The sequence below is a fragment of the Kwoniella dendrophila genome, chromosome 1 (genome assembly GCF_036810415.1).
Source record: "Kwoniella dendrophila CBS 6074 chromosome 1, complete sequence".
In the NCBI taxonomy this organism is placed as follows: Eukaryota; Fungi; Basidiomycota; class Tremellomycetes; order Tremellales; family Cryptococcaceae; genus Kwoniella; species Kwoniella dendrophila.
Genome location: NC_089476.1, coordinates 2,721,910 through 2,746,696, shown reverse-complemented (window position 1 = coordinate 2,746,696; position 24,787 = coordinate 2,721,910). Strand labels below are relative to the sequence as shown.

Below are 24,787 nucleotides of genomic sequence, written 5' to 3'. Positions count from 1 at the left end.
ACAGGAAGCTACTCGTACAACGGGAGTTCTACGGCAGCTAGTGATGACAACTATTGGATCCCAATTAGGGTAAAATCCTATTCCATTCGTAATGCAGAAATGCTTTCCTGATCTCTTATCGTATTACAATCCTAATTACCGTTAGTAAAACCCACTTGTAACGCTCGGAAATGCCAGATGCATCATGATAACTTTGACGGCGGGAAATAAATTCGGGGGCTATGGGGAGATAGCTCGACATGTAAGCGAAATGCCATGCATATGTAAGTTTGTTAGAATTCTTAGCTTGCAGCAGATATCAGAAACACGCCACATGTAGAAACAAAAGGTAGAAATCAAATGTGTGAATACAAAAAAATCGTAATCGATAATCTAAGCTCAGAAGGCCTTCAAGATCCTTGTTTCGATTTTGACGCTTTGACACGTGGGTAAAATAGGCATGCACGTACATGTGTCGAGTGAATATTTAATATGGTGGTTCAAGTGGGGGAACGGGGGGAACGGAAAGAAAAGGAAAAATGTTAAGATTAGTGTAACGTCATAGTTATTTTGATACTGCCAGACTACTAACTTACTACTAGTTCTAGGCAACAGATAATAACACCAAACGATTTCATCCAAAACACAATTCATCATCACACATCATCACATAATCGTCAATCAGCCTCAATTATCTACTAACCATCATTGAATCTGACAGTGGATATCCAAGATATCAGGCCTCGACTATCGGCTTACTTTATGGTGAATGGTATGGAAAGACTGCAGAAGCAGACAGTATACATAAAGCTCGATACGCGTCTTAAACCGATCAAAGCGACTACGCCCGAATCCCATCATCATTCAGCCTAAGCTATATATATACGTTCTTTACCAATCTGAGCAAATAATCCATCTCATCTCTTGATTTATTCATCATACAGCACCTAACATCATAAACAACCAACCAAGATGATGCACGCTGGAGGCGGCGGAGTGCCAACAATGGCATATTATTCATATTCAAATCAAAACTCACCTATTGCTGAAACATCTACAAAAGAAAACCAAAATCCATTTGAATTTCCAAATGTTGCTATACCACCTAGATTGAAAAATATAGGTAGAAAAATTAGTCAAATGTCAAATGATTTTTTAGATGAAGAACCACCAAAAAAGGTAATAACCTCACCAAATTTAGAGAAGAAAGAAATTGAAGTTCCTGGTATGGGTGATGAACCTGTTATGTGTCCATTTTGTAATAAACCTTTACCACCAAGTTTATTCGCTTCACAATTGACATCACATAAACATGATCACGGTAGCAATTCAAATAGACCAAGTAATCTAAGAAGAGCTTCTTCAATGAGAGCTACATCAAGTCCTTCACCCAGAATGACACCTACACATTCACTTTCAAGAGTACCTTCAGCAAGTACACCACCATTGAATCCGACAAGGTCACAATCCCTATTAGATCCATTACCAGTGAAAACTCCAGAAAATAAAGTCATCGAACCTGCCTTACCAAGTGCAACAGCAGAAAGTTTCGCTGAAACGGTCAAAGAGGGTGATGTAGCAAATCACGATGCAGCCGAAAAAATGATTACGGAAGAAGATCTAAAAAGATGGTCAACGTTGTCAGGTATCGCCCTTCCTTCCATATCAGCGACTCCAACGACTGCGCAAGCAACAGCTTCAACTTCAATTGTTGCGCCTATACCTAAATCTGCTAACGAGAAGAAAGCATTCCCCTTACTCCCCCCGCCACCTCCTGCAGCCTCAAAGCTCACCAAACCTCCACCATCCGTCCGTCCCTCTTCATCTTCATCAGGATTTAACTTTTTCGGCAAAGCAAGTAAACCTGAAGAAGAGGAGGAAAGTGATGACGATAATGTTGCTTCTGGATACACGCAGCTGACCGGACCAGCCTCAGATAGTGAGGACGAAACCCCATCGAACAAGGGAAAGTCGAAGAAGGTAGAGGGGGGTGAGAAAGAGACAACCCAAGAACCTGTCAAACAAGAGGAGAAGGCTCAAGAGAACACTGTGGATTTAACATCGCCGAAACCAGAAATTTCAGATAACTCCAAAGAGAAAACACAAGAAACTCCAGCAATGAGTACGTCTTCCGATCCAGATGAGGTTAAAAAGGTTTTGCAAGAAGTGCTGGAAAGGGTCAACGACCTGGTGAGCGAGATTGATGTCCAACTTCTACAGTCATAGCTAACTCTATCTGCAGTCCAAAACTCAATCAGCTCTTTTAGTCTCCCATTCCACCCTTCTTACATCCCTCAAAATCGCTCGATCAAATCTGGCCATGGCTGAAGCCAATTCTGAAATGCTGGAAGCACAACTGAAACGTGCATCGTCAGTCACTCCAGCTGCCAGCAAAGGAACAAGTCCTCGGAATGTATCCGGCCCAACTACGACACCTGGTACACCTCAACTGGCAGCTCAGGCTCCTCGTGCGTCTGGTGATCATGTTCGAGCAACTACAACAGCCAATACTACTGCTTCGCCAGCTTCTGCTGTACGTATACCAGGACGAGCATCCATGGAAGAACGTCAACGACCAACTTCACTCCATATCACCGCTAATGAGCTGGCAAATGCTGGTGGACTAGTTGCACCTTCGCCCAATAGTAGTCTCAGCACTTCAGCAAATAGTAATTCATGGGGATTCTGGAACGGTGGGAAGAAGAAGGTTTCAGGTGCTCTTAGTCATGTTCATGTACCCTCAGCTTCCAGTGTCATTGACGCTATACAACATCCCTCGAGACCTGGTACACCTAATCCTGATGGGAGTGCTCCACGCAGAAGCACTGATTCCATAGGAAGTTGGATACCTACTTCACCAGCAGCGCCATACTCTGTTCCAATCTCAGGCGCTCCTCAGCGCGCCAACGCTCAACAAGCTTCTCTCAGTAAATCATACAACGATCAACCTTCTTTATCCAGATCAAAAAGTGTGATGAATGTCCCTGGACAGAGAGCTGTGTCGACAAATTCAGCTAATTCAACGGTAGTCACCAATGCTGAATTATCTACATTAAGACAAGCTTACTCGGCGGCTGTTGCAAAGATGGATGGAATGTCCAAAGAACTTGCCGAACTGAAGAAAGGAAAAGTAGAAATGGAAGCTGAATTGGAAAACTTATCTCAAGCCTTGTTCGAAGAAGCCAACAAGATGGTTTCTGATGAAAGACGAAAACGAGCAGAATTAGAAGAATCATTCAAAGAAGTTAAAGAGGAAAGAGAGGCATTAAGAGAAACTATCAAAGTTTTAGGTGGTAAAGTTGATGAACCATCAACAGCTGCAGACGAGGATATGAAAAAGAAAGATGAAGTGGTCAATAAGAAGAAAGTCGATACTGGACATGGACAAAATGAAGACGAAGAAGAAGACTTTGTACCTAGAGATTTAGATAAACATTATGCTGCTTTGAGAAAATCCATTCATCACGTCGCACTTGGAGCTGATCAAATATCAGAAGATGATGAAGACGAAGAAAACGTCAAGATACCTCTGGTCAATGAGCCTACATCATCAACATCTTTGGGGCTGGCAATCCCGTCAAATGCAAACAGATCAAATAGTGTAGATAGTTCAAGTAGTGAGAATGATGACTCATTCCCTTCGAGATCAAGTAAACACTTATCAATGTCAATGCCATCATTACCTGCTTTAGCTGAAAACAATCCTTGGGCGAGTCCAAATACATCAACAATAATTGAAAATTATGATTCGCCATCAGTATCACCACCTAAAATAAATATAAGAGATGCAACGCCTTCACCACACATTCCACCTGGTGGTTTACCTGACTTACCAAATGATCTAGCTGGAGAAGGTGAAGCTCCGAGTGGTCTGGGTTTGGACATCGATAAAGGCGTTATAGAAGGACAAAAGGAAGCTCATGAGGATAAGAAAGAAGAATAGTCAATCTAGATCAGAAGGAAGGTTTTAGACTATACAGGTGCGTGCTGGATACCATGCACAATTGCGCAAGCTTTGGATCCTAGATGTTTGGACGCTGAGGAAAACGTAGTTCATAAAGTGATATTCTGTTAGCATTGTTAGAAATCATAATTAATTAAATTGTAGATCTATATGTATTGATTATATGCAATTGTCTCTTGCCATGTATATTATATCCATTTTACTAGTCACACAAACAGCTAAATCTTATGGTAAATGAACCTTTAGGGCGTGAATCAGTGAATTTAGTTTCAAGCAATAACAAACCTTAATGCATATATAAAACAAACTAACCTCCACTTTTTACAACAAAAAAAGTTAATTTGGTGTAGACAATTGGTTTGTTTACAGAATACGTATTGATTTGCAGTTACTACTTATTACACTTCTACATCATACCAGCATTCTGAGCTAGGCCTACGCACGAGACAACAGGGTATAGCAGTCATCAAGAGTCAAAAGCGATAATACTTCATGGACGACAATCAACATGATAACGCAGATATCTCAAAGAGTACAACGACTATGATTGTGGCTTCTCTTGAAAACCAAGTGGACGAGTCGAAAAGTGGAAATATGTTAAGAAACCCTTCAACAACATTTAAAGGTAATAAAATAAAAGATTCAGAAATACTTAACGGAAGTGATGAAATTGAACAAAAAGCTGGTTTTAGTGAATTAGCAACAGAACAACCTCATCCTATCAATCCATTAAATCTACATCTCATCTCACATCCTGAAAGGGGTAGAGGTGTTTTTGCACCTGAAAGTATATTACCTGGAACAGTCATTGAAGAATCACCCGTTTTAGTCATAATAAAAAAAGAATGGGAAGACGGGAATATGAATGATACAATCTTAGGTAGTTATGGTTTTTGTTGGAAAGATGGTGGAATGGGTATCGGGTTAGGTCTTGGTTAGTCAAATTTTTAATTCTTGATTACTGGACCATCCATACTTGTCAATTTGGAGAGACTGGAATAGAGGGAATTTACTCCGTGTGCTAACGATTATATACCCTTTTCCCTATATAGCATCACTATTCAATCATTCATCTACACCAAACGTCAATTTCATCAGATCATACTCAACATCAACAATAAAATTCGTTACATTTAAAAAGATTGAAAAAGGCGAAGAATTATGTATATGTTATTCTGCAGATGAATCAAAACTTTGGTTTGTGAAATCCGAAGATATTCAAAATCAATCTGTAATGGTAACTTCTTCTGAATCGGAAGATGAGGATGGGAATGGATTCTTCAGCAAAATCGATTTGGAGACAGAAGATTTGATCGATGAGAATAGTTTAGAATTACAAAAACAGAGGAAAAAAAGGTTACAGAGCTCACAATCAAGGGATTTTAATGGTAAAATCAAACCTAATTCAATGAAGTCCTCAGACACCAGTAGAATATATCCAAATGATATACAATCGCCACAACCTATCAAATTCTCTGCTTCATCTTCCGTAAATGCATTAGCAGGTCCATCAGGTACATCATTATCAACACCAATCTCCATATCTGAATCATCAACAAGACAATCAACACCTTCTTCAACAGCTATCTATCCAGAAGCTTCTTCTAGTATAATACCTGCGTCTTTACCTGCACCTTTACATTCCAACAATTCTTCCAAATCGCTCGCTTCAAGTCTATCGGAGGAATATGCTGAACTGGTAGATGAATTAGATTGGGATGAAGAATATTGGACCAGTACAAATCCTGGTCCTACAGGAAAAGGTAGAGAAAATGATTATGCTGAATTTTTGAGGATAAAAGGTCCTGCTGAAGAAGATGACGATGGTGATGTTCATGCTACAAGTGAGTGGATACCTTTGAGAACAGTTTGACCACTGGAAATGAGGCTAACAACATATTATATCATGTAGTGGATATTTGGACGCTGGAGTTTACTGATCCAAAACTGACTCGTACGGCCTTGGAGTGAGTCATCACTTTGATAGGTGACGGGGGAAATGAGCACGACTGACCAAATACAAATTTACTTATAACAGCTTTTCGAAGCACATTACCGCAGAAGATGAACGTCTGCGGCATCTTAAAAGGGTTCGCAGAAGAAAGGAGAATAATCAAGGTGAGTGTCGATTACCTATTATTCGTCCAGTAATACAAAGAAACCTTTTCCGCGTTCTTGTGCTGATTTTACTGTTTCATTTAGAAATCTGCCGAGTGGTATTGGGCATGGCAGCAGATTATGATGTACCCTCATTACGATCAGTCATGACTGCATTTTCTACTACCTTATCAGACTTGATCCCAATCCTACATAAAGTACCCATATCAAGTGCTAGAACGACTGAACAAATCAAGATCAAATCACATATATGGCCAGTCACATTTTCACCTATACCTATAATACCTAATAATTCAATAGAAGCAGGATGGTCAATAGGATATAAAGCATGGTTAACATCAGGTGTAAAAAGAATTATCGATATTGCATTAGAAGCTAAATCCAAAGGTGAATTACCTATCGGAGTTTACTGTACACATGAACCTTCTATTTTTTGGCCCAAAAAGGGAGCTGAAGGATTTATAGAACCTACTGAAGGATTAAGAGCTTCATCATATGATACGACAATATCAGAAAAACATCCTTTAAGACATAGTATTCTAAATTGTGTTAAAAAAATTGCAAAATATAGACAACAAAAACCATTTATTGATATACAACCATTAAAAAATGGTTCAGATTATTTATTAAATGGTTTAACACTTTTCATTACACATGAACCTTGTATAATGTGTTCAATGGCTTTATTACATTCAAGAGTTAAACAAGTTATATATATATTTGAAAGAAAAAAAGGTGGTGGTTTTAGAACAGGTTCAGGTTTAGGTATAAATTCAAGAAATGATTTGAATCATAAATTTCAAGTTTGGAAATTTGATGGTTATATATCAGAAGATACAAGGAGACAATTGGATTTTGATGAGAACATACAAGTTTAGTCATATTTAGACGTAGAGGTACAGTAGACAAAATCATTATGGAATCTCTTGGAAATATCCACCGAGGAAGATTATGCATTTGCATCCATTGTGCATCAGCAAATGTATTTTAGATACACTCTTTGACGTCATGTATGTCAGCTTCAATGAACCGATTATTCCTCTTTTATCCCTACGAAAGAGTGCAGGATGTAAGAAGAAGCATTCCATGTAGAATGATTTCTGAAGTCATTCTTTTTCATCATAAAAGGATATTCTGCTTCTCAAATCGCCCCAAGGGAGGTATCGAAGCCGTACAGATCGTTGGGTGGTTTCGTACCAACGTATAAAAGTCTAATTGACTCATCCCGGAAAGAAACTGCGTCACAAACGATATCCTTCTTCGCTTATCTTCTTTCTTCTAGCTTACCATATTTAATTGGAAGCCTAATCCAAATCACCAATTACAATGAGTTCTCATCACAATGGCACCAGCACAACAAGTAAAGTTGGACAATCGAAGATTTGGTTTGTCAATCATGTGGGTGAGTGGGATAAACTACTAAAATATTCTACATATAATGAACAGTATACTGCACTTCATCGTTATTACACATAGACGCTTGATTAATAATCAGTAATGTTGTATGTGAAGTCCTCTGCTAACCACTGATACTGGTTTGCTTGTTTTCTTCTTTTACACACACGTAATGTGTTTGCATATGAGCAGAAATAATGCCGTTACAAACAAGAAATTCTGTGCATATGAACAAAATACTGGATTTTCTGATTCAAAAACTTATTAGTGAGTTGATGTATATATACTTGGTATCTGATTGAATCACATATCCCCGGCAGTCCACGAAGCCGCGAGGAACAGGAATATGTATTGTATACCACCGGACTAAATTGACAGTTGAACTTTCTCAGCGAATTGCACAGAATGGCTACAGTCGCTCTTGATGTATCAAGTAACAATAACTCAAATAAATTGACTGCATATATGCAATCAAAAGCTAAGTCATCTAGAGGAGGGTAGATTGCGAAAAAATGTAGAAGGACACAGAAGAATAGGGAGAATATAACTTTCAGTACATTCCAAATCTTGATGAATTATGCATAGGATATACTGTGCTAATCACTAGCGATTGTTTTGGGATCATGATGTACGATACTGCACAATGTAAATATATAGTGCAGCAAGTCGTGGAATTGCGTATCTTAGTGCCCATGCAAGCGGCTTCTGATACCGTTCTGCACACGTATTGACCAATTCATTTTCGTGGTTGAGCTGCGCGAGAGCAGGCAAGCAAAATTCGGTCGAGTGCTAATGAATGGCAAAGCTACTCGTTTCATACGATATCCACTCGAGGATTCAAGATCACAAAGGATGATCACCTTCAATGTTGACCAAGTTAATGAAAGGATACTCGGTATATCTGCCGTCAAAAAGTAACGTGTCGTATATCCTTTCTACTATAATTGGGATGACGTTGAGCGATTGGAGCAACAAATTTGACAATTATTTGAGGGGAATATAGCGAAGTATAGTTATTTAGCAAAAAAAAACCAGTATTTATATAGTGTACGTGAACTAAATCATAAAGCGGCAAATATCTGTTGATTACGATAAATCAATTAAGCGTTATTGTAACGATCAAATACCAAGTCACCAAATTCAGTATGTCAGAACTGGACCAAATTACAGATACACCCAGCTCTCCCAACACTGAACAACCTGACAATTCTTCATGGGAGATTTCTTCCTTTGATGTAGAACTGAATGAGACTTATCAATCAGATATAAGTTCTTCTTCCTCTTCTACGCCTTCAGATCTCCAGGATTCAAATATTGATTACTGCCAATCAAGCAACTCAAAATTCGACGACACGGTAAGTCAAGGCTCTAACGCCATTAGACAGCTGATCTTTCATTTCAGGCATGAGATCATCTGAAGCTGATATACCTTTACAGATAACTCAGGTTATATCAACGGAGCAGTCAGAACGAGGACAAGGTGAACCAGATAGATATTCTGGCCCTTTAAGTTCAGCTTCTTCTTTGGGTAATGAGACGAACAATCGGCGTAAACGTTCGAAAGATAGAACAGCTGCGGAGCTTTGGAAAGAGAAGTTTCAAACGCTCAAAAAGGTTTCAACCGTAGGAGGAAATAACCCTAATGAAGAGGAGAAGATGATGTAAGTGTTGCAAGTTTTTACAGATGTCGATAAATTGAGTTCTAATCCTTCTGATATTTGATCTAGTGAATGTTATTGGAAATTTGTCAATGCGGCGGACAGTCCTTTCAGGGGTAACAGGTAGTGAACATCGACCAAAGCTTGAAAGAAAGCGGGCTTGCTTCTGATCGTCTGTCTTATATTGATTTCGAGTGGCCTGAGTAATGAATGTAGCGTAATATGCATAGGATGTATCGTATATGATGATGTGTTCTGTATCAAAAAGTCATATCAGCTTTTCATTCAATATTATGTGGGCAACCAGTGCGATATGATCCCTATCAATAATCATGAAAACTCACACATAATTTGGAATTATATTTGCTGATTCTGTATTAAGCCTTTACCACCACCATAAATTCTAGTCTTGCTCAACTCTAACCCACTACCTTCAGATTTTCTTCTTTTTACCAACAATTTACCTTCTTCTTTAGTAACATTTGAAACATGTACTAATTCTTTAACTCTTAATATTCTACCTGCAGTAGTTTCACCATATGGATGTAAAGATTTTTCACGTAATCTATGTAAACCTAATGCTTCTAATGTATTTCTTGACGATGAAGGTAATCCAATTGGTGATCTTATTAATGTTATTAAATGATGTGTTGGTGCTCCTGTAACCGAAGATGATGATGAAGAGGATGATGAGGACGAAGCTGAAGCGATAGTTGATGATATCTGATTAAGTATTCGTGAACGGAACATCTTTGAAAGTTGTCTTCAAGAGGATCAATATAAATTTAATGGAGGTCTAGTAAATTTCTGAATGTGATTTTGTCTGAATATTTCTGATGGGCTGTTTTTGGCTTTACTTGAATACTGTCTTCGATGTTGTCAATACAAGGTTGTCAGGTTGAAGATGTCTGAATAAAGTGTCGTGGTTGATACTTGCGTTTGAAGATATCCGACTTGAACTTTCCGAATGATATGAATGAGCTTTATTGTGACTGATATGACGGAATCAAATGTACAACTTTGAACGGCATGACGTGGATTTTTAAAGCTGGATTGTGCCTGAGCGGGTCTTAGTCCTCCGACACAACCGTCCTTGAGATGGAAATATCATTCGAGTAGATGATAAGACTATATATAACACCTACATTCCTATCCCTCCATCCCACTTATTCAGACTATCAGTATCTTTTCATTTAACCCGAAAAACAAGAGTCAGTCTTCATCGATCAAAATGTCAACAATCGCTAAAACTGCAGGTAATGCAGTCCGAAATTCAGGTAGATCATCTAACAGACCTAAAAGACAATTTCAAGATAATGTACAAGTCAGAAATAATGGTAAACCACCACATTTAATAACTTTAGCTGATTTATCACCTAATCAAATTAGAACATTAATTCAAAACGCTTTAGCAATGAAATATATTTACAAAAATGTTTCACCTAGAGCATTAATTTCAACTTTAGATAGAAGAACAATTGGATTATTATTTTCAAAAAGATCAACTAGAACTAGAGTTGCATCAGAATCTTCAATTCAAGCTCTAGGTGGTCATCCAATGTTTTTAGGTAAAGATGATATTCAATTAGGTGTAAATGAAACTTTACAAGATTCCGCTATAGTAATTGGATCAATGACTGATGGTATTATGGCTAGAGTCGGTCCACATTCAGATATAGAGGTGAGCCAAAGATATCCCCAATCGTTTTTATGTGATTTGACTTAGCTAAAGTCGACCTGACTGAAAATATTTATAGACACTCGCAAAATACTCCCCTGTTCCAATTATAAATGCCTTATCAGACTTATATCACCCAACACAAATTTTAGCTGATATTATGGCATTACATGAACATTATTCACCTAAACCCGAACCACCTCAACCAGCTGAAGGTGAAGGTAGTCATACATCAATATTGAAATATTTCCAATCTTCAATCGACCCATTAGAATCTTTAAAAGGTAAAAAAGTTGCATGGGTAGGAGATAGTAATAACATTTCAAATGAATTATTGGTCACTTTACCTAGATTAGGTATGGAATTTAGTTTAGCTGCTCCAAAAGGGTATGATAAAGTCGATGAAAGAGTATGGAAGAGAGTGTAAGTCTGACTTTTCTAAAGTGTTAAAAGTCCATTATATGAATGACATAGCTAATATATTGTTACCATAGTACCGAAGCAGGTACAGAATCATTAGTAAAATTAACAAATTCACCTTCTGAAGCACTAGAAAATGCAGATGTAGTTGTTACTGATACATGGATTTCAATGGGACAAGAAGAAGAAAAAGTACAAAGATTAAAAGCATTTGAAGGTTATCAAATTACAAATAAAATGGTAACAGAAGCAAAAGCAAAAGAAAATTGGAAATTTATGCATTGTTTACCTAGAAAACAAGAAGAAGTTGATGATGAAGTTTTCTATGGTCCTAGATCTTTAGTTTTCCCTGAAGCTGAAAATAGAAAATGGACTATTATGGCTTGTTTCGAGTAAGTTTTCCTTCACCGCATGGAGAAACATGAAGCTGATCAATGCATCAATCGCTGTAGTATGCTATTTGGTCAATGGCGATTACCTTAGATGGTCCGAGCCGACATCAAATATACAATATGTATTCAGCTATATAGGTGATGACCATGCAAGATACGTGATATTACTACATGCACTGAAAATAGCGAGCGAAATATACGAATCTCCAGAGGGTGTTTGGCGAATGAATTTTGAATAGTGATATCCAGGTAAACCAAGTTAAACTGATTTTTAAGATTCCCACTTGCCTAAATCGGAATATTCAGCTCAAAGGCATACCTTTCATCAAAAACACACAACACACAACACACAATACACAATTATTAATCTTCCTTATCCTGGGAATTCTCCTTAACACGCTTCAATCAGTCATTTGCTAATCTCGTTCAAAATACTGTAATGCTTCCTTGCCTTCATCCCCTATCTTCCTTCTGGGATATAAATTGCTTGACTTGCAGCATACTAAATATCTCCTAATTTACTTGTTCATCCCAATCTCGCCAATCGGTCGAAACGACTATTGTACATCCATTCGAAGAATGCCACCAATGGCTAGAAAAAGTGGTCAAAAGGCTAATAAACCTCAAAATAGAACGAATCAACGAAATTCCTCTCATGGAAGCTCTTCCTCTTCATCTTCATCTCAACAAACAGTCGGTGGACATAGCTTAAACGACTTATTCTCACCAAACTCACCACCTTCGTCTGCGAACTCAAATGGATTATTCACGAACAAACAAGAAGCTTTGGAGATTCTACATCAATTGTGCGCTTTCGAGCATATTTTGATGGAGTTTTTCGCGACATTAGATGGATTAGATCAAGTTCCAGTTAGAAGTTCCACGACGCTTAAATATGATAGGCAAGAATTGTTCATCAATCCTCAAACCAAGGTATGCATAGTATGCCTTTTCTCACTGGCTCTAATCTTGAGTCTAATTCCTTATATCTAACTAATTTACAAAGCACAGGAACCGGCTAGAAGGAAAGATGGTATTGAAGTATTGGAAGCAATCATCAAACGGATGTAAGTACATGTTACCTATATATATCAAGACTGACGTATACTGACCTTACAAAATGAGTAGTACTCAGTCTCAGAGAGATCTTGGAGAAGGTAATATCATACCTGAATCTTATTTGCAGAAGTGAGTAGTGAACAGTCTTGCTAGTGCAATGTCTTTGGCTCGTGACTGTGACTGATACAAACTAACTTTGATCAATATGACAGGATTGAGCAAAACTTCATATCCGCTCTTCAGAATACCAATTTGAGATTAGATATTTCAGGAGCAGTTCCTGGACAAGTAGGGTTATTCGTAAAGGAAGAGGAAAACCCGATTGAGGATACATCTTTATTGGGAAGATTATTAGGTGGAAACAAGGATGAAACAATTGAGAATCCAAGTAGAATTGAATTATTACGTGAACAAAATCGACAGACTAAACAACCATCTGTATCATTACCCGATATGAAAGGAATAGGATTTGAATTATTTTCTCTCCCAGCAGAAATCAATGATATCGAAAAACATGGATTTAATGATGATTTAACTTTTAATTTTACTCATAACTATATTCGAAAGCTGAAGAAGAAATCGGAAAATCGAGTTTTAATGGGTTTAGGAATGGCTAGAGTCATTAATGTATGTGAATTTTCATGTCCCTTTGATGCGTCTGTCTTTTTCCATTCGCAATTTATCATTCACATCAAATCAATTTGATTAGCTGATGTTTGTACTGTGTCACTCGCACATAGCATCATTGCGAAAGAATTAGCGTCGAGTGGCCCTTGACAGGTAATCATCTAAATTTCAATGCTAATACAAGAAATATTGGATACATGGAGACTCGTGTAGAAATAGAGGATATAAAACATCTGAAACCAGGAATGGAAGTTTTCGGATTCTATAGCGACGAGTTTGGTAAGTAATTGAAGTTCTTGCTAATCTCATTTCGATTATGGGAGATTAGTGGAGCTTACCATAATACTTTGCAATTCGCTAGCGGAGCTCAACTGGTAAATTCACACTTCTCAATCTTCTGCGTAGCTGTTTCTTTAGCTGATGAATGTGAATACCTTTATTGTTTTCCAGCACTTGCGATAGTATCCGTCATAAGGATCACATCGATCCTACACATGATGATGTTCCTAATATTCCTGGTAGTTTCTACGGAACCAAGCCGTTTAATTGCTCTGAATCTACGGCACGACCTAGAGCAAATTCTATGGATATGGATATTATTCAAATGACGGGATCCTGTCCAGCTGAAGATCAAGAACCAGAAGATCGTTATTCAAGACTTCGAACACCTGTCGATCCGGATAGAGAAGTACGGTTAGATCAAGCTGCTCAGAATAGAATGAAACAAGCTCGGATTATCAAAAGTAGGAAACGGAATCGCCGATCAAATGTAATTGGTGCTAGCGATGAAGAAGAGGAGGATGATGGTGATAATGATGACGATGATGATATACAGTTTCTCAGGTTTATATCTTCCAGTAGAAAACGAGGAAGAAGATTAGTAAATAGCCCTGAGGGAGATGAGCAAAATCAAGAAGTTGCCTCTTCAGTAATGAATGTGGATGAAGACAATCAAGAAGATAATAACGTAGACACGAATGCTGATAATCAATCATCGCCGGACCCGGAATTTGCGATATTGACCGCCAATTCAGACGGTAAGCAAGATCAAAAGACAAAGGGAATGAACTCCGATTGGGAGATGATTGAGGAGGAGGAAGATGAGGAGGAGCATTTTTCAGCTTTATCAAAATTGGAGATCATTAGTAAAATAGATGAATTGGATGATCGAGTCAAACTACATATAAGCAAATTACAAAACCATGAAGACAGTATAGATGGAATTATAGATAAAATGCTTGCTATTAAAGATGACATTAGAGTTCAAAGGAAAGAGATAGAAAGATGTATGGAGGAACAAAGAGAGCTTTTGGATAATCTGAAAAGGAAAGAAAAGAGCAAAGGAAAAGAGAATACTCCAAAGAATAGACCAAAGGAAAATGAGGAACAAATGGCTGAGCCTTTATCTAAGTAATCAACAGGTCACTGATAATGAAGTAGAAACAGAAGTACAAGATGGTGGATCTGGTTTATCGATGTGTAATTCAGTAAGTGGGCAACTGTGAAGAATGTCGCGCTATAATCTGTGAAGCCTTGCTGATGCCTTTTTTACAGGAATGAAATTTGTAGAAAATATTGAATGTCTTCATGGTGGATGATCAACTCCTAGGCGAGGATGAGAAAGGATACACTTCTTGGTAATTTCGAATGGCAGCATGTTGCTCATATCTAATACATTATTTACTTATATCATCGGTCTTCTCGATAACATGCTTCTTCTATATTATAGACTCGCTAATGATTAACACCTTGATGATATTCTACTGATAACATATTTCCGACATTTATCATCAAATTGTGGACTGTCACAGCACGCATCTCTTTCCATCGATGGTCTGTGCGTCTGTGCGCATCACTTTTCCTCTTTCAGGTCAATTCATAATCAATGTTAATATGGGTACGAAAACTGATCTATCTGGTTATAGCGACCCTCCTCAATCTGATCTTTTACTCTTTCTCTCTTTTCCTCCTAATCAATGATTTCGATAATCTCAGATGGCTATAATTAACATGAGTAAACGGAAATCAAGAGAACAATCTCAATTTCCCATTCACGAATCCCTTTCTTCTGGAATCGAGAGTCTCCCTCTATCATCTGGAGTAGAGAGTCTACCTTTGTCAGATGATATAAATAATTTTCGAATTTCGTCTACTTTCTGTAGTCATGCTGGTGGTACACTTCAGAACGCAAAGATGCAACCTTCCTTCCTGGACGAAGGGGATGATGGTGAAGCAGAAACATCGATCAAGGGATTCAATCAAGATGAAACGCGATTCTCAATAGAACTTCAATTAGCTCATCAAATTTGCGCATACGAACAAACGTTTCATGAAGCTTTAGCGGCTTTTCATGGGGTAAGAGAACCTGCTATTAGATCAAGTTTGGTAGAGAAGGTTGAAAGAGATGAGCTGAAACGGATATATCAGGAGCTGAGGGGCGTCGTAAGTACATCTTCAACAGTGTCCATCCTTCTATTTGCTGATCATGCTTTCCCCTTGCAATGAAGAAAGATACAGAGAAGGAGAAAGATATCAAATATTTGGTAAAGTTGCTAGAGCGAGTGTGAGTGGCTCAGAAGTATTTCTCATAAATCGAGTATTTAAGAGCTAAAAGTTATCGTGGTCGTCGCTCTTCAGTACCGATTCTCAGAGAAAAGCTGAAGATAACCTTATACCTGAACAACTGCTGAAACAGTAAGCTACCGTATCGTGAATAACAGCTTTCATAGTTCGTGAAATCAACAATTGATCACTCGATACCTTTGTTCCCTATCAGATTCGAGACAAATTTCCAAAATGCGATATTAAACACACAAATCGAATTACGCACATGCGAAGAATTAGGTGGACAAATAGGATTATTCTTGAAAAGTCAAAAACAAATCAGATCACGTAAATTATTCAGATCCCAATCCCAACCCCAATCTCAATCCCAATCTCAATCTCAAACACAAACACAAACGCAATCTAAGAAATTGCAACGTCAATTGGATTTAAACATTGATATCTCAGGAATAGAATTTATTGTCATTACTTTACCTATAGAAATCAAAGATACAGATGATGCGGAAGATTATGGATTTAATGCACAATTAGCATTTGAACGGCAACATAATGATAAGATAACTGTTATGATGGAATTAGGTTTTGGAAGATCCGTTAATGTAAGTAAACTTAGCTATTGCATACTGATATGAGAATGATTAGCTATTATGTATAAACCGTCAGCCTGCTAATCTGATTCTTCTAGCATGCCTGTTATAATAATGTCAATTGGATAATCGAAGATGAAGATATCAACAACTTGATCGACGCAGCTGATGGTGGCGTAGCCACTCAACATTTTAGCTTCGTTCAAGAACAGCACATCAAGTCAGGAGAGGAAATCCTAGCATATTATAGTGATTATTTTGGTAAGTTTCCACCTACAAGCGCCTTCATTGCGTGAATGAATCGATAATGTGAACAAATTGAAACCCTGCTTTATTCTTTTCAATAGCCAAATATTTTTGGTAAGTTGTCAACACAATGTATTTAAGGTACCATCCAGCTAATGCTGCGAAAACTGCATTCTCGTAGCACATGCAAATGGGGCGATGAACATGACTATTCAAGTACTGAGCCTGATGATGATACATCACCGGATTATGATATAGATACATCTAAGAAAAAGAGATATAAGAAAAAGCCGAAGATTGAAAAACAAGAAGATACCGACGAAATATCAGGCGTCAAGCTGGAAAGTCAAAGTTTACGTCGGAGTACCCGAAGAAGAGTAGAGTCAAACTCGGCACAAACTCAAATGGAAAGAACTCTCAATTGGGTTAAAAAGAATAACGAGGAATCATACTGTATCTAGAAGTCTGTCGTAGCGATAACATTTTTGAGGTCAATTATTCCATACTAACTTGCAGAGTCATTTATATCAGTTAATAAGATTTCCGTGAATACAGCATATCTTTCGTCTACTATAGACATCAAGCATTATGCGATTGTAAGGAGATGCTCAATTTTCTTTCAGATCACTCTTGATCGTTGCAGATTATGAAGGAGCTGCTTTTGTAGTGTTGCAGTAATAGAGATGGTAAACGATGATTTTGATCAGAATGAGATTTTCAGAAGTCTGGACTCTGGACTAGTGGATTTTTGTCTAAGTTAATTAAAAAAATCCCATGTTCATGTTCTCGGAGTATTTTCGATCTGGAAGCAGTATTACCAAATTAAGTAATTTACATATATAATGGTTAATGTTATGTTTCGAAGTGAGATTACTTATTTTGGGTTGCTTTCTTGACTCGTCTGAATCGAATTGAAAAATCGATACTATATATGTCGAAGACACAACAGCTTGAGACATTAACCTTACAAAGAAGCATCGAATGATACATAGCTATAGCTTTGTCTACGCTTGAATGATATACATCATCCCATCTTAACAGACAACGTGTTATAAAAAGATCAACGTAGTCGTTGCTGTACATAATACTCGTAACTTGTAACTGTGTAATCCTTAGATCCGCGACTCGCTGCCAAGCAAGGAGAATTAGGATTGTGGGGAAAGGTTATTACAAGAAAAAGTTACAAGTTACAAAAGATAGGTTAGAAATACATATTTGGATAGATCGTTCCTATATATACAACCCTGTGTCTTAATCAATTCATACATCAAAACAGCCTACAACCTTAGTATTTCATTTTAACTGAAGCAGTCCTTTGGCATCCTTTGGCATCCTTTGGATTTATCATACATATACATCCTTGATCATCAATTATCTTAGCGTCTAATTAGTCACCATCACCATCAAACCATCACCCATCAACCATCAACAACACCCTACTCCTTAATTTACCTCCGGATTGTATCGGCCCGTTGTGCGATCAACAATTTATTGTGATAGAACATCGAACATTGAACGTCTAAATCCTGAAACAACACCGTGATCTCCTTTAGAGTTAGCTGTCACCTACAATTTGACCATTCATCTGCACAAACACGCAGCGTACATTCAATATCATCTATACATACAACATTATTTACAACCAGCTTTGCATTATCTTCATCATTATCTCACCATAGCTGCACTCAGCAATTCCCATCACATAAGGGGAATTCATCATCGGCGAGATGTCGCTGTTACGCAACTCATCTCCACACCATTCGATCTTGCATCCCTCATCCTCAACTTCATCTGTCATGCCTGCATCTTCAAGTACATCCGTACATGATCCGTACCAATCAAGATCAGCCTCATCTCGAAACGATTTATTCACTACTTCATGGCAACCTGAAATACCACCTCCAAGGCCTTTACCTGGCTCAAGCTCCAACGCAATTGAATCATCTTATACACCAAATGTACCATCATCAAGTAGTCTAAACTCGATTTTTGATTTAGGTGGAAGTGGCTACCATGCAAATACACTACCTTCACCAGCTAGGAAAAGAGGTGGAGAATTAGGGTTAAAGATGGATTTTGAAGGTATAGGTAATGCATTTACGACATCTACGACGGCGTCATCAGCTTCAACTGGAGTGGATGAATTTGGCGTGACTTTATCGAATAAATCCTCATTTCCGAATCTAAATAAGAATGATATTTCACCTTCACCTAGAACATCATCATTCTTTGATACACCAACAGAAAGTATAACACCTCCTCCTGCACCTAGATTAGTTAGTTCTATAAATGCTTCGACGAATGGAATTAGTTCTTTTGCACCTTCGCCTTTGACTTTATCTCGATCATCAAGTAATAGAAAAATACCACCTCCATTACCTATATCATCAAATAACAATTCAGATATCCCATCCTCATCATCATCTATTATCACACCTTCCACATCTATAGCTTCAGCTTCAACCTCAACGCGAAAACAAAGATCAAATGATAGTTATACAGATCCATTATCGCCTTTACATCAATCGCCACAATTACCACCAACAAGTGGTGTATTAGGTTCAAATGGTTTGGAAAATTGGAAACTACCTTTACCACCTTGTTCGGATGACATTGAATTACGTTTAATACCAAATTCAACTTATTTATTAGGTGAAGGTAGGTATGCAAGAGCATATTTGGCATCATACAAGAGAACAAGAAGGAAAAATAGAAATGGGAGTAATACCAACAATAATACGAGACACGGAAATGATTTATTGAGCAGGTCAAATGGATCAGTATATTCGAATTTAAACAAAAAGCAACAAGAGATGGAAGTTAATGAAGACGGTGATGGATTGATAGGTGGAAACTGGAAATTATGTGCAGCAAAAAGATTAGCTCCAGATAGAGAATCACAAACTATGGGTTTAAGGGAAGCTTTCTTTCTGAATCGTTTAGCAGGACCTTTATCTAAACCTATTTCAACCGATAGAATTCAGCATGGTGGAAAAATAAGACCTAGACAAAGAGCCGTTTCACCTCTAAGGGGTAATCACCAAGCTCACATATCTTCAACAGACAGAAATGAAGGCTCGGATAGATCAAAAGAAAAGTCTAGAAGACCATGTGGAAGTGTATACGTTGTAAAACTGATTGCTGTAAAAGAAGATTCTGATGGATTACCATCAACAATCGGTCAAACACATGCTAGATCATCTTCAGATATATTAACGGGATCATCGGCAACAACAACAACAGCAACAACGGATTCAAACAAAGTATTATTACCTAATCCAGCTACAAACACAGATTTAAGAAGACAAAGATCATCAACAATTATAACTGCACATGCACCTTTACCACCAGGTGGAGATGGAGGTACATTACCTTCATATCCTTCTTTACCATCTTTAGTTCAATCATCATCAAGATATGAACAATCTAATCCACCCCAACCTTCATTATCAAGATTAGTTTTATTACTTGAACATGCACCTCTAGGTACATTAGATAGAATTTTAAGAACGAGTCCTCAATTAGTAGGTAAAAGTTTATGGGAAAGATGGGCAAGAGAAGGTGCAGAAGCTTTAGAGTGGGTTCACGGCAAAGGTGTGGTTCATGCAGATGTCAAACCTGGGAACTTACTTGTAAGTTTTGTCCAAAGAAAGCAAGCCGAGTGCCTTATCTAGTTTACCAAAGACTGACATTGACTCCCTTAGCTGACCGCCGACCTTCACATCCGACTTTCCGACTTTGGTTCTTCTTTACTTATTCATCCAGCTCACCCACCTACCGATGGATTAGGTCTCGGTACCTTACCATTTTCACCACCTGAATTGGTGGATCCAAATCAAACATTCTCCTTCCCTGTAGACATCTTCGCCCTCGGTGCAACACTATATCAATGTTTGACCGGTAGAGAGCCTTTCCGAGGTATTAGAACGGTTGAAATGATGCACCACGTTAGAAAAGGAGGATTGTGGGCATATGAAGAGAGAGAAAGATTCCAAAGGATTGGAAACGAAGATGGAGTTTCAACAGCTGGAAGCCCATATCCATCAGCTTGGAGAGGTTATTCAGCAACTTCAACAGGTGCTGGATATCCTTCAGGTTCTAATATCGGTGTTGGTGGAGGAGTTAGAAGAGCAGGTTCATTAAGAGTTCCACCAAGTTATTCACGTGAACATTTAGCTGCTGTAGTTGATGGTCATAACCATGGTGTTAAACCGAAATTAAAAAGAATGACTTCAGCTGAAAGTATCAGAGCATCTGATGAAGCTTCATCCAGTGAATCACCATCTGGTGTTAAACTATACGCTAATTGGGTTAAATCTGGTCCATTCACGTCGTCCACTACACCATCATCCAATGATACCCCAAACAATGGTGCTAGATATGCAGGACCTGGTCTTGATGCTATAACAAGATTGTTATCAGATGAAGATGAATTCGATATATCAAGTCCAACTTATGGTATATCTCGTGGAAATTCATTGAGAAGAGCACAAGAGAAAGCTATACAACAACAACATGGAACCAATGAAACTAATAGTAACAGTAATAGTGAACTATCAACTTCTTTACCTAAAGCTATCGTTCAATTACCTACACCAATTTCACCTTCAAGTGCTAGATTACCTAATCCAGACGATACGATAGATGATTGTGACGATAAATTGATCCAAGCTGAAAATGAAAAATCTATCAAAAGGATAAAATCTCTAATGGAACCTTATCAAGATGGTAGTCCATCAATGTTATTTTTAGATGGTAGAGAAAGAGTTTCAGAAAAGATTAGACAAGTAATTCAAATTATGCTAAGTCCTCTAGCAGAGAATAGATTTACTGCAGAACAAGTTAGAATGAAATGGGATGAATTGAAAGTTGGTTTAGAAGATGATGATGAGGAAGAAGACGATGGAGCAGATCAAAATGATGGTGATTGTTGATATATATATATATGTATATATTCATATATATGTAGAGGAAAGATGTGGAAGCAGACTGATTCATTCATTTTTATATTGTAATATATAATACAATCAATACAAAATACAAATTGTTGTAGAAAAGGAGAATATGTAAACAAAATCATAGACGTTGTATCGAAATATTCATGTAACGCTTGTCGGAATCAACCATAATAATCTATGTTCATTGGACTTTGGCTTCGGATAACCGCGAACATGAAGCATCAACATATAAGCGTTTCTCCAAGAACAAGAAAAGCAAACCCAATCAAAAAAAAGTCTTCCCATCCTTCAGTCTTGACCATTTCTCAGTCTATGCGAGTAACCAAGTCTGATGATCAAAGCATGATTTTTGAAAATCAGATTATACTTGAATCAATTAAGCCAATCAAATCAATTAATCAAGAGTGAGGCTACCTCTTTGTTGAATGCATGCAAGATCAGAATTGACATCGAAATAACGACTACATACCCAGGTCATATGGTTTCACTACGAAATTCTTGATAGCGTACAGACGTACTCGCATCAGTATACGCATTGTGCCTATCTGCATACGCAAATCATACCATAGTATGAACAATGCATCTATATAGCTACTTTCTTTTCGCTACAGGATTTTACTCATGATATATAGTCCTTTGTGTCTGATGTTGCATTAGATCTAATTGTTAATTAGATTATGCATTTTATGTTCCTTCTTCTACCTCTATACAAGTCGTCTTTGACCATCTCTAACTGATTGGGCCCATTCATTCTTTTCTCTCTCGTCAACCATTGTGGGTTCAGGTGCTACAGGACGATCAACAATAACTCTAGGTGTCAAATCAATCGCTACAGGGGTCGACAATAAGGCTTCTTGTATTGATGGTGCCCCTACACCAGAGTCAGGTGTAGCAGCAGATACACCTTCGATCAATCTACCTTGTTCTCCTTCTTGAGCTTGTGTTGTTGTTGTTGCAGCTTCTTGGATTTGCTGGGCACCGACACCTCCAGATTCAATCAAACCTTCAGCTACATCACCTCCCGTTTGACCGGTAATTTGAGGTTGTGATGAAGAAGCAGAAGCAGATGGATCTGCACCAGCTAAGTTATCTCTTGGTCCACCAACTTCTTCTGATCCCGTTTTTGCTGATGACTCTGATGAATCTTTTCCTCTCCCTAAAGCCAACTCAGCTTGCGAGATCAAAGAATTTAAATCTTCTTTATCATTTATAGTCTTTAACAAATTATTTAAATTCGAAAATTCATTTTGTAGGTTTTTGGATTCTTGTTTTAATCTATTTTCATCCCAACCCATTTCTAATCCAGTAGATTTCCAATCTTTTCCAATTTCATGTGACCAACTACTCTTTGATGATTTTAATGATGATGTTATTTCGTCTTTAATTAATCTTGGTGTACCAACACCTCTATATCCAAATGATGTATATAACTGTATCAACGAAGCACCTGCTCCAGCCATTTTTAATGCATCTTCACCTGATGTAACTCCACCACATCCAATAATTGGTATAGAAGGTGGTAATAATGGTCTTAAAGTTTTAATTGAGTCTAATGCATATGGGAATAACGGTTTTCCAGATAATCCACCAATTTCATCTTGTCGGGCTGAAACAGAAGGTATACATATAGATCAGTCAACAGGCGGGTCAGGCTATATACAATGAATTTCTCCACTCACATGATTGTAATTCCAATTCTTTTCTTCTGATGGTTGTATTACTAACTATTACACCTTCTACACCTGAACTTCTCACAGCATAAGCTACATCAGCTAATTCATCTTCAGTTAAATCACTTGCAACTTTTACAGCGATTTTAGGTAAATTCTGATCATTTTGTAATTGGTCTCTTTCCTTTACTACATCTTTTAATAAATTTTCTAAAATTTCTCTACCTTGTAAAGCTCTTAAACCAGGTGTATTAGGTGAAGATACATTGATAACAACTAAATCTGCATATGGACCTAATAATTTAACACCTTTTATATAATCTTCATTTGAATCTGCTGCAGAAGATTTATTTTTACCTAAATTAACTGCTAATAATTGTCCTGGTCTTAATGATCTAGGTAAATTTGATGGTGGTAATGGATTTAAAGGTAATGGATTAGGAAAATATGATGGATGTTCTTGTGAAAATTTAACTAATCTAGCTCTTAATTTAGCTAATGTATGTCCATGTCCCAAAGAGTTGAATCCATATCGATTTATAGCAGCTGAATCTTCTTCTAATCTGAAAAATCGAGGTTTAGGATTACCCGGCTAATATTCATAATGAACAATATCAGATCATTTGGGTCAAAATAACCGTTGAGACGGAGGAGGTTGATCAATAGCTTACTTGTGGTTCGGGTGTCACACTACCAACTTCTACATAACCGAAACCAAGATCGAATAGACCGTCAATCGCATCAGCATCTTTATCGAAACCTGCAGCTACACCAACAGGATTCGATATTCGTTGTCCAAAGAGCTAATTATGGGCATAAGGAGGTTTATTAGCAAATCCATGAAAGTGCATTGATATAGGATACGTTGCATCAATCACAACTTTCAAAGATATATAAGCTCACCTCAGTCTGTAAGCTAGTATCATCTACACCTAAATCTCTTGGTCTAGCCCATTTATCTAAACTTAATAATCTAACAGCTAATTTATGACTTTCTTCAGCGTCAAACCCCAATCTGATTAAAGGCATTACAACATGTTCATGTAATAATGATCTTGAGTCATAATAATATGCTATCAGTAAGACACCACCAGCTACGAATAATGTTGAAGATATGAATTGTCGAGGTCCTGAAGCGGGTGTCGTTGATGCATTTCGGATTAAGGGGATTTGTGTTCGAACAAGAGGTGAAGATGGTGTGGTGATTGAGGAGCGGAAAGAAGATGAAAGTGGTCTTCGTAAAGATGAAAAGATTGATTGGGACATGGTCAAGTCGAAGTCCCTTTTTGTGAGCTATCCGTTATATAATCAGAACTAGTCTGAATACCTAAAAGATAGAAAGCAAAGATCAATATGGTAGAAACCTTGGTGTCAATGATGTCTTTCGTTGCAGCAGGTAACATTGCATTCACGGCAATCAGCTATCAGACATTCCGAAGACATAACATATACACGTCATACCGTCACATGC

The 24,787-nt window shown here is 37.7% G+C and overlaps 9 protein-coding genes across 9 annotated transcripts; 7 read left to right on the top strand and 2 right to left on the bottom strand.

Annotated features, from left to right (window-relative positions):
* Positions 1 to 951: 951 nt before the first annotated feature.
* Positions 952 to 3,922, top strand: L201_000980 (uncharacterized protein; the record flags this gene model as incomplete). The annotated part of the gene is made up of 2 exons (XM_066216775.1): positions 952 to 2,169; positions 2,222 to 3,922. 2 exons carry the CDS (start codon positions 952 to 954, stop codon positions 3,920 to 3,922), a joined length of 2,919 nt encoding a protein of 972 aa, XP_066072872.1.
* Positions 3,923 to 4,435: 513 nt separating this feature from the next.
* On the top strand, positions 4,436 to 6,939 carry L201_000979 (uncharacterized protein; the record flags this gene model as incomplete). The annotated part of the gene is made up of 5 exons (XM_066216774.1): positions 4,436 to 4,877; positions 4,996 to 5,787; positions 5,856 to 5,910; positions 5,982 to 6,061; positions 6,146 to 6,939. The coding sequence occupies 5 exons, from the start codon at positions 4,436 to 4,438 to the stop codon at positions 6,937 to 6,939; spliced, it is 2,163 nt and encodes a 720-aa protein (XP_066072871.1).
* Positions 6,940 to 8,601: 1,662 nt separating this feature from the next.
* On the top strand, positions 8,602 to 9,121 carry L201_000978 (uncharacterized protein; the record flags this gene model as incomplete). The annotated part of the gene is made up of 2 exons (XM_066216773.1): positions 8,602 to 8,811; positions 8,894 to 9,121. The coding sequence occupies 2 exons, from the start codon at positions 8,602 to 8,604 to the stop codon at positions 9,119 to 9,121; spliced, it is 438 nt and encodes a 145-aa protein (XP_066072870.1).
* A 350-nt stretch (positions 9,122 to 9,471) lies between these two features.
* Positions 9,472 to 9,864, bottom strand: L201_000977 (ribosomal protein L30; the record flags this gene model as incomplete). Its single annotated transcript, XM_066216772.1, has 1 exon — positions 9,472 to 9,864. The coding sequence occupies one exon, from the start codon at positions 9,862 to 9,864 to the stop codon at positions 9,472 to 9,474; it is 393 nt and encodes a 130-aa protein (XP_066072869.1).
* Positions 9,865 to 10,345: 481 nt separating this feature from the next.
* Positions 10,346 to 11,608, top strand: L201_000976 (uncharacterized protein; the record flags this gene model as incomplete). The annotated part of the gene is made up of 3 exons (XM_066216771.1): positions 10,346 to 10,795; positions 10,872 to 11,215; positions 11,287 to 11,608. 3 exons carry the CDS (start codon positions 10,346 to 10,348, stop codon positions 11,606 to 11,608), a joined length of 1,116 nt encoding a protein of 371 aa, XP_066072868.1.
* Positions 11,609 to 12,183: 575 nt separating this feature from the next.
* Positions 12,184 to 14,704, top strand: L201_000975 (uncharacterized protein; the record flags this gene model as incomplete). Its single annotated transcript, XM_066216770.1, has 7 exons — positions 12,184 to 12,537; positions 12,616 to 12,671; positions 12,733 to 12,792; positions 12,876 to 13,290; positions 13,404 to 13,569; positions 13,652 to 13,664; positions 13,741 to 14,704. 7 exons carry the CDS (start codon positions 12,184 to 12,186, stop codon positions 14,702 to 14,704), a joined length of 2,028 nt encoding a protein of 675 aa, XP_066072867.1.
* A 596-nt stretch (positions 14,705 to 15,300) lies between these two features.
* On the top strand, positions 15,301 to 17,149 carry L201_000974 (uncharacterized protein; the record flags this gene model as incomplete). The annotated part of the gene is made up of 7 exons (XM_066216769.1): positions 15,301 to 15,732; positions 15,798 to 15,853; positions 15,928 to 15,984; positions 16,067 to 16,454; positions 16,541 to 16,703; positions 16,790 to 16,802; positions 16,870 to 17,149. The coding sequence occupies 7 exons, from the start codon at positions 15,301 to 15,303 to the stop codon at positions 17,147 to 17,149; spliced, it is 1,389 nt and encodes a 462-aa protein (XP_066072866.1).
* A 1,266-nt stretch (positions 17,150 to 18,415) lies between these two features.
* Positions 18,416 to 21,622, top strand: L201_000973 (uncharacterized protein; the record flags this gene model as incomplete). The annotated part of the gene is made up of 3 exons (XM_066216768.1): positions 18,416 to 20,320; positions 20,393 to 21,008; positions 21,075 to 21,622. The coding sequence occupies 3 exons, from the start codon at positions 18,416 to 18,418 to the stop codon at positions 21,620 to 21,622; spliced, it is 3,069 nt and encodes a 1,022-aa protein (XP_066072865.1).
* A 728-nt stretch (positions 21,623 to 22,350) lies between these two features.
* L201_000972 (dihydroorotate dehydrogenase (fumarate)) lies at positions 22,351 to 24,582 on the bottom strand (the record flags this gene model as incomplete). Its single annotated transcript, XM_066216767.1, has 4 exons — positions 22,351 to 23,252; positions 23,326 to 23,908; positions 23,988 to 24,119; positions 24,220 to 24,582. The coding sequence occupies 4 exons, from the start codon at positions 24,580 to 24,582 to the stop codon at positions 22,351 to 22,353; spliced, it is 1,980 nt and encodes a 659-aa protein (XP_066072864.1).
* Positions 24,583 to 24,787: the final 205 nt, after the last annotated feature.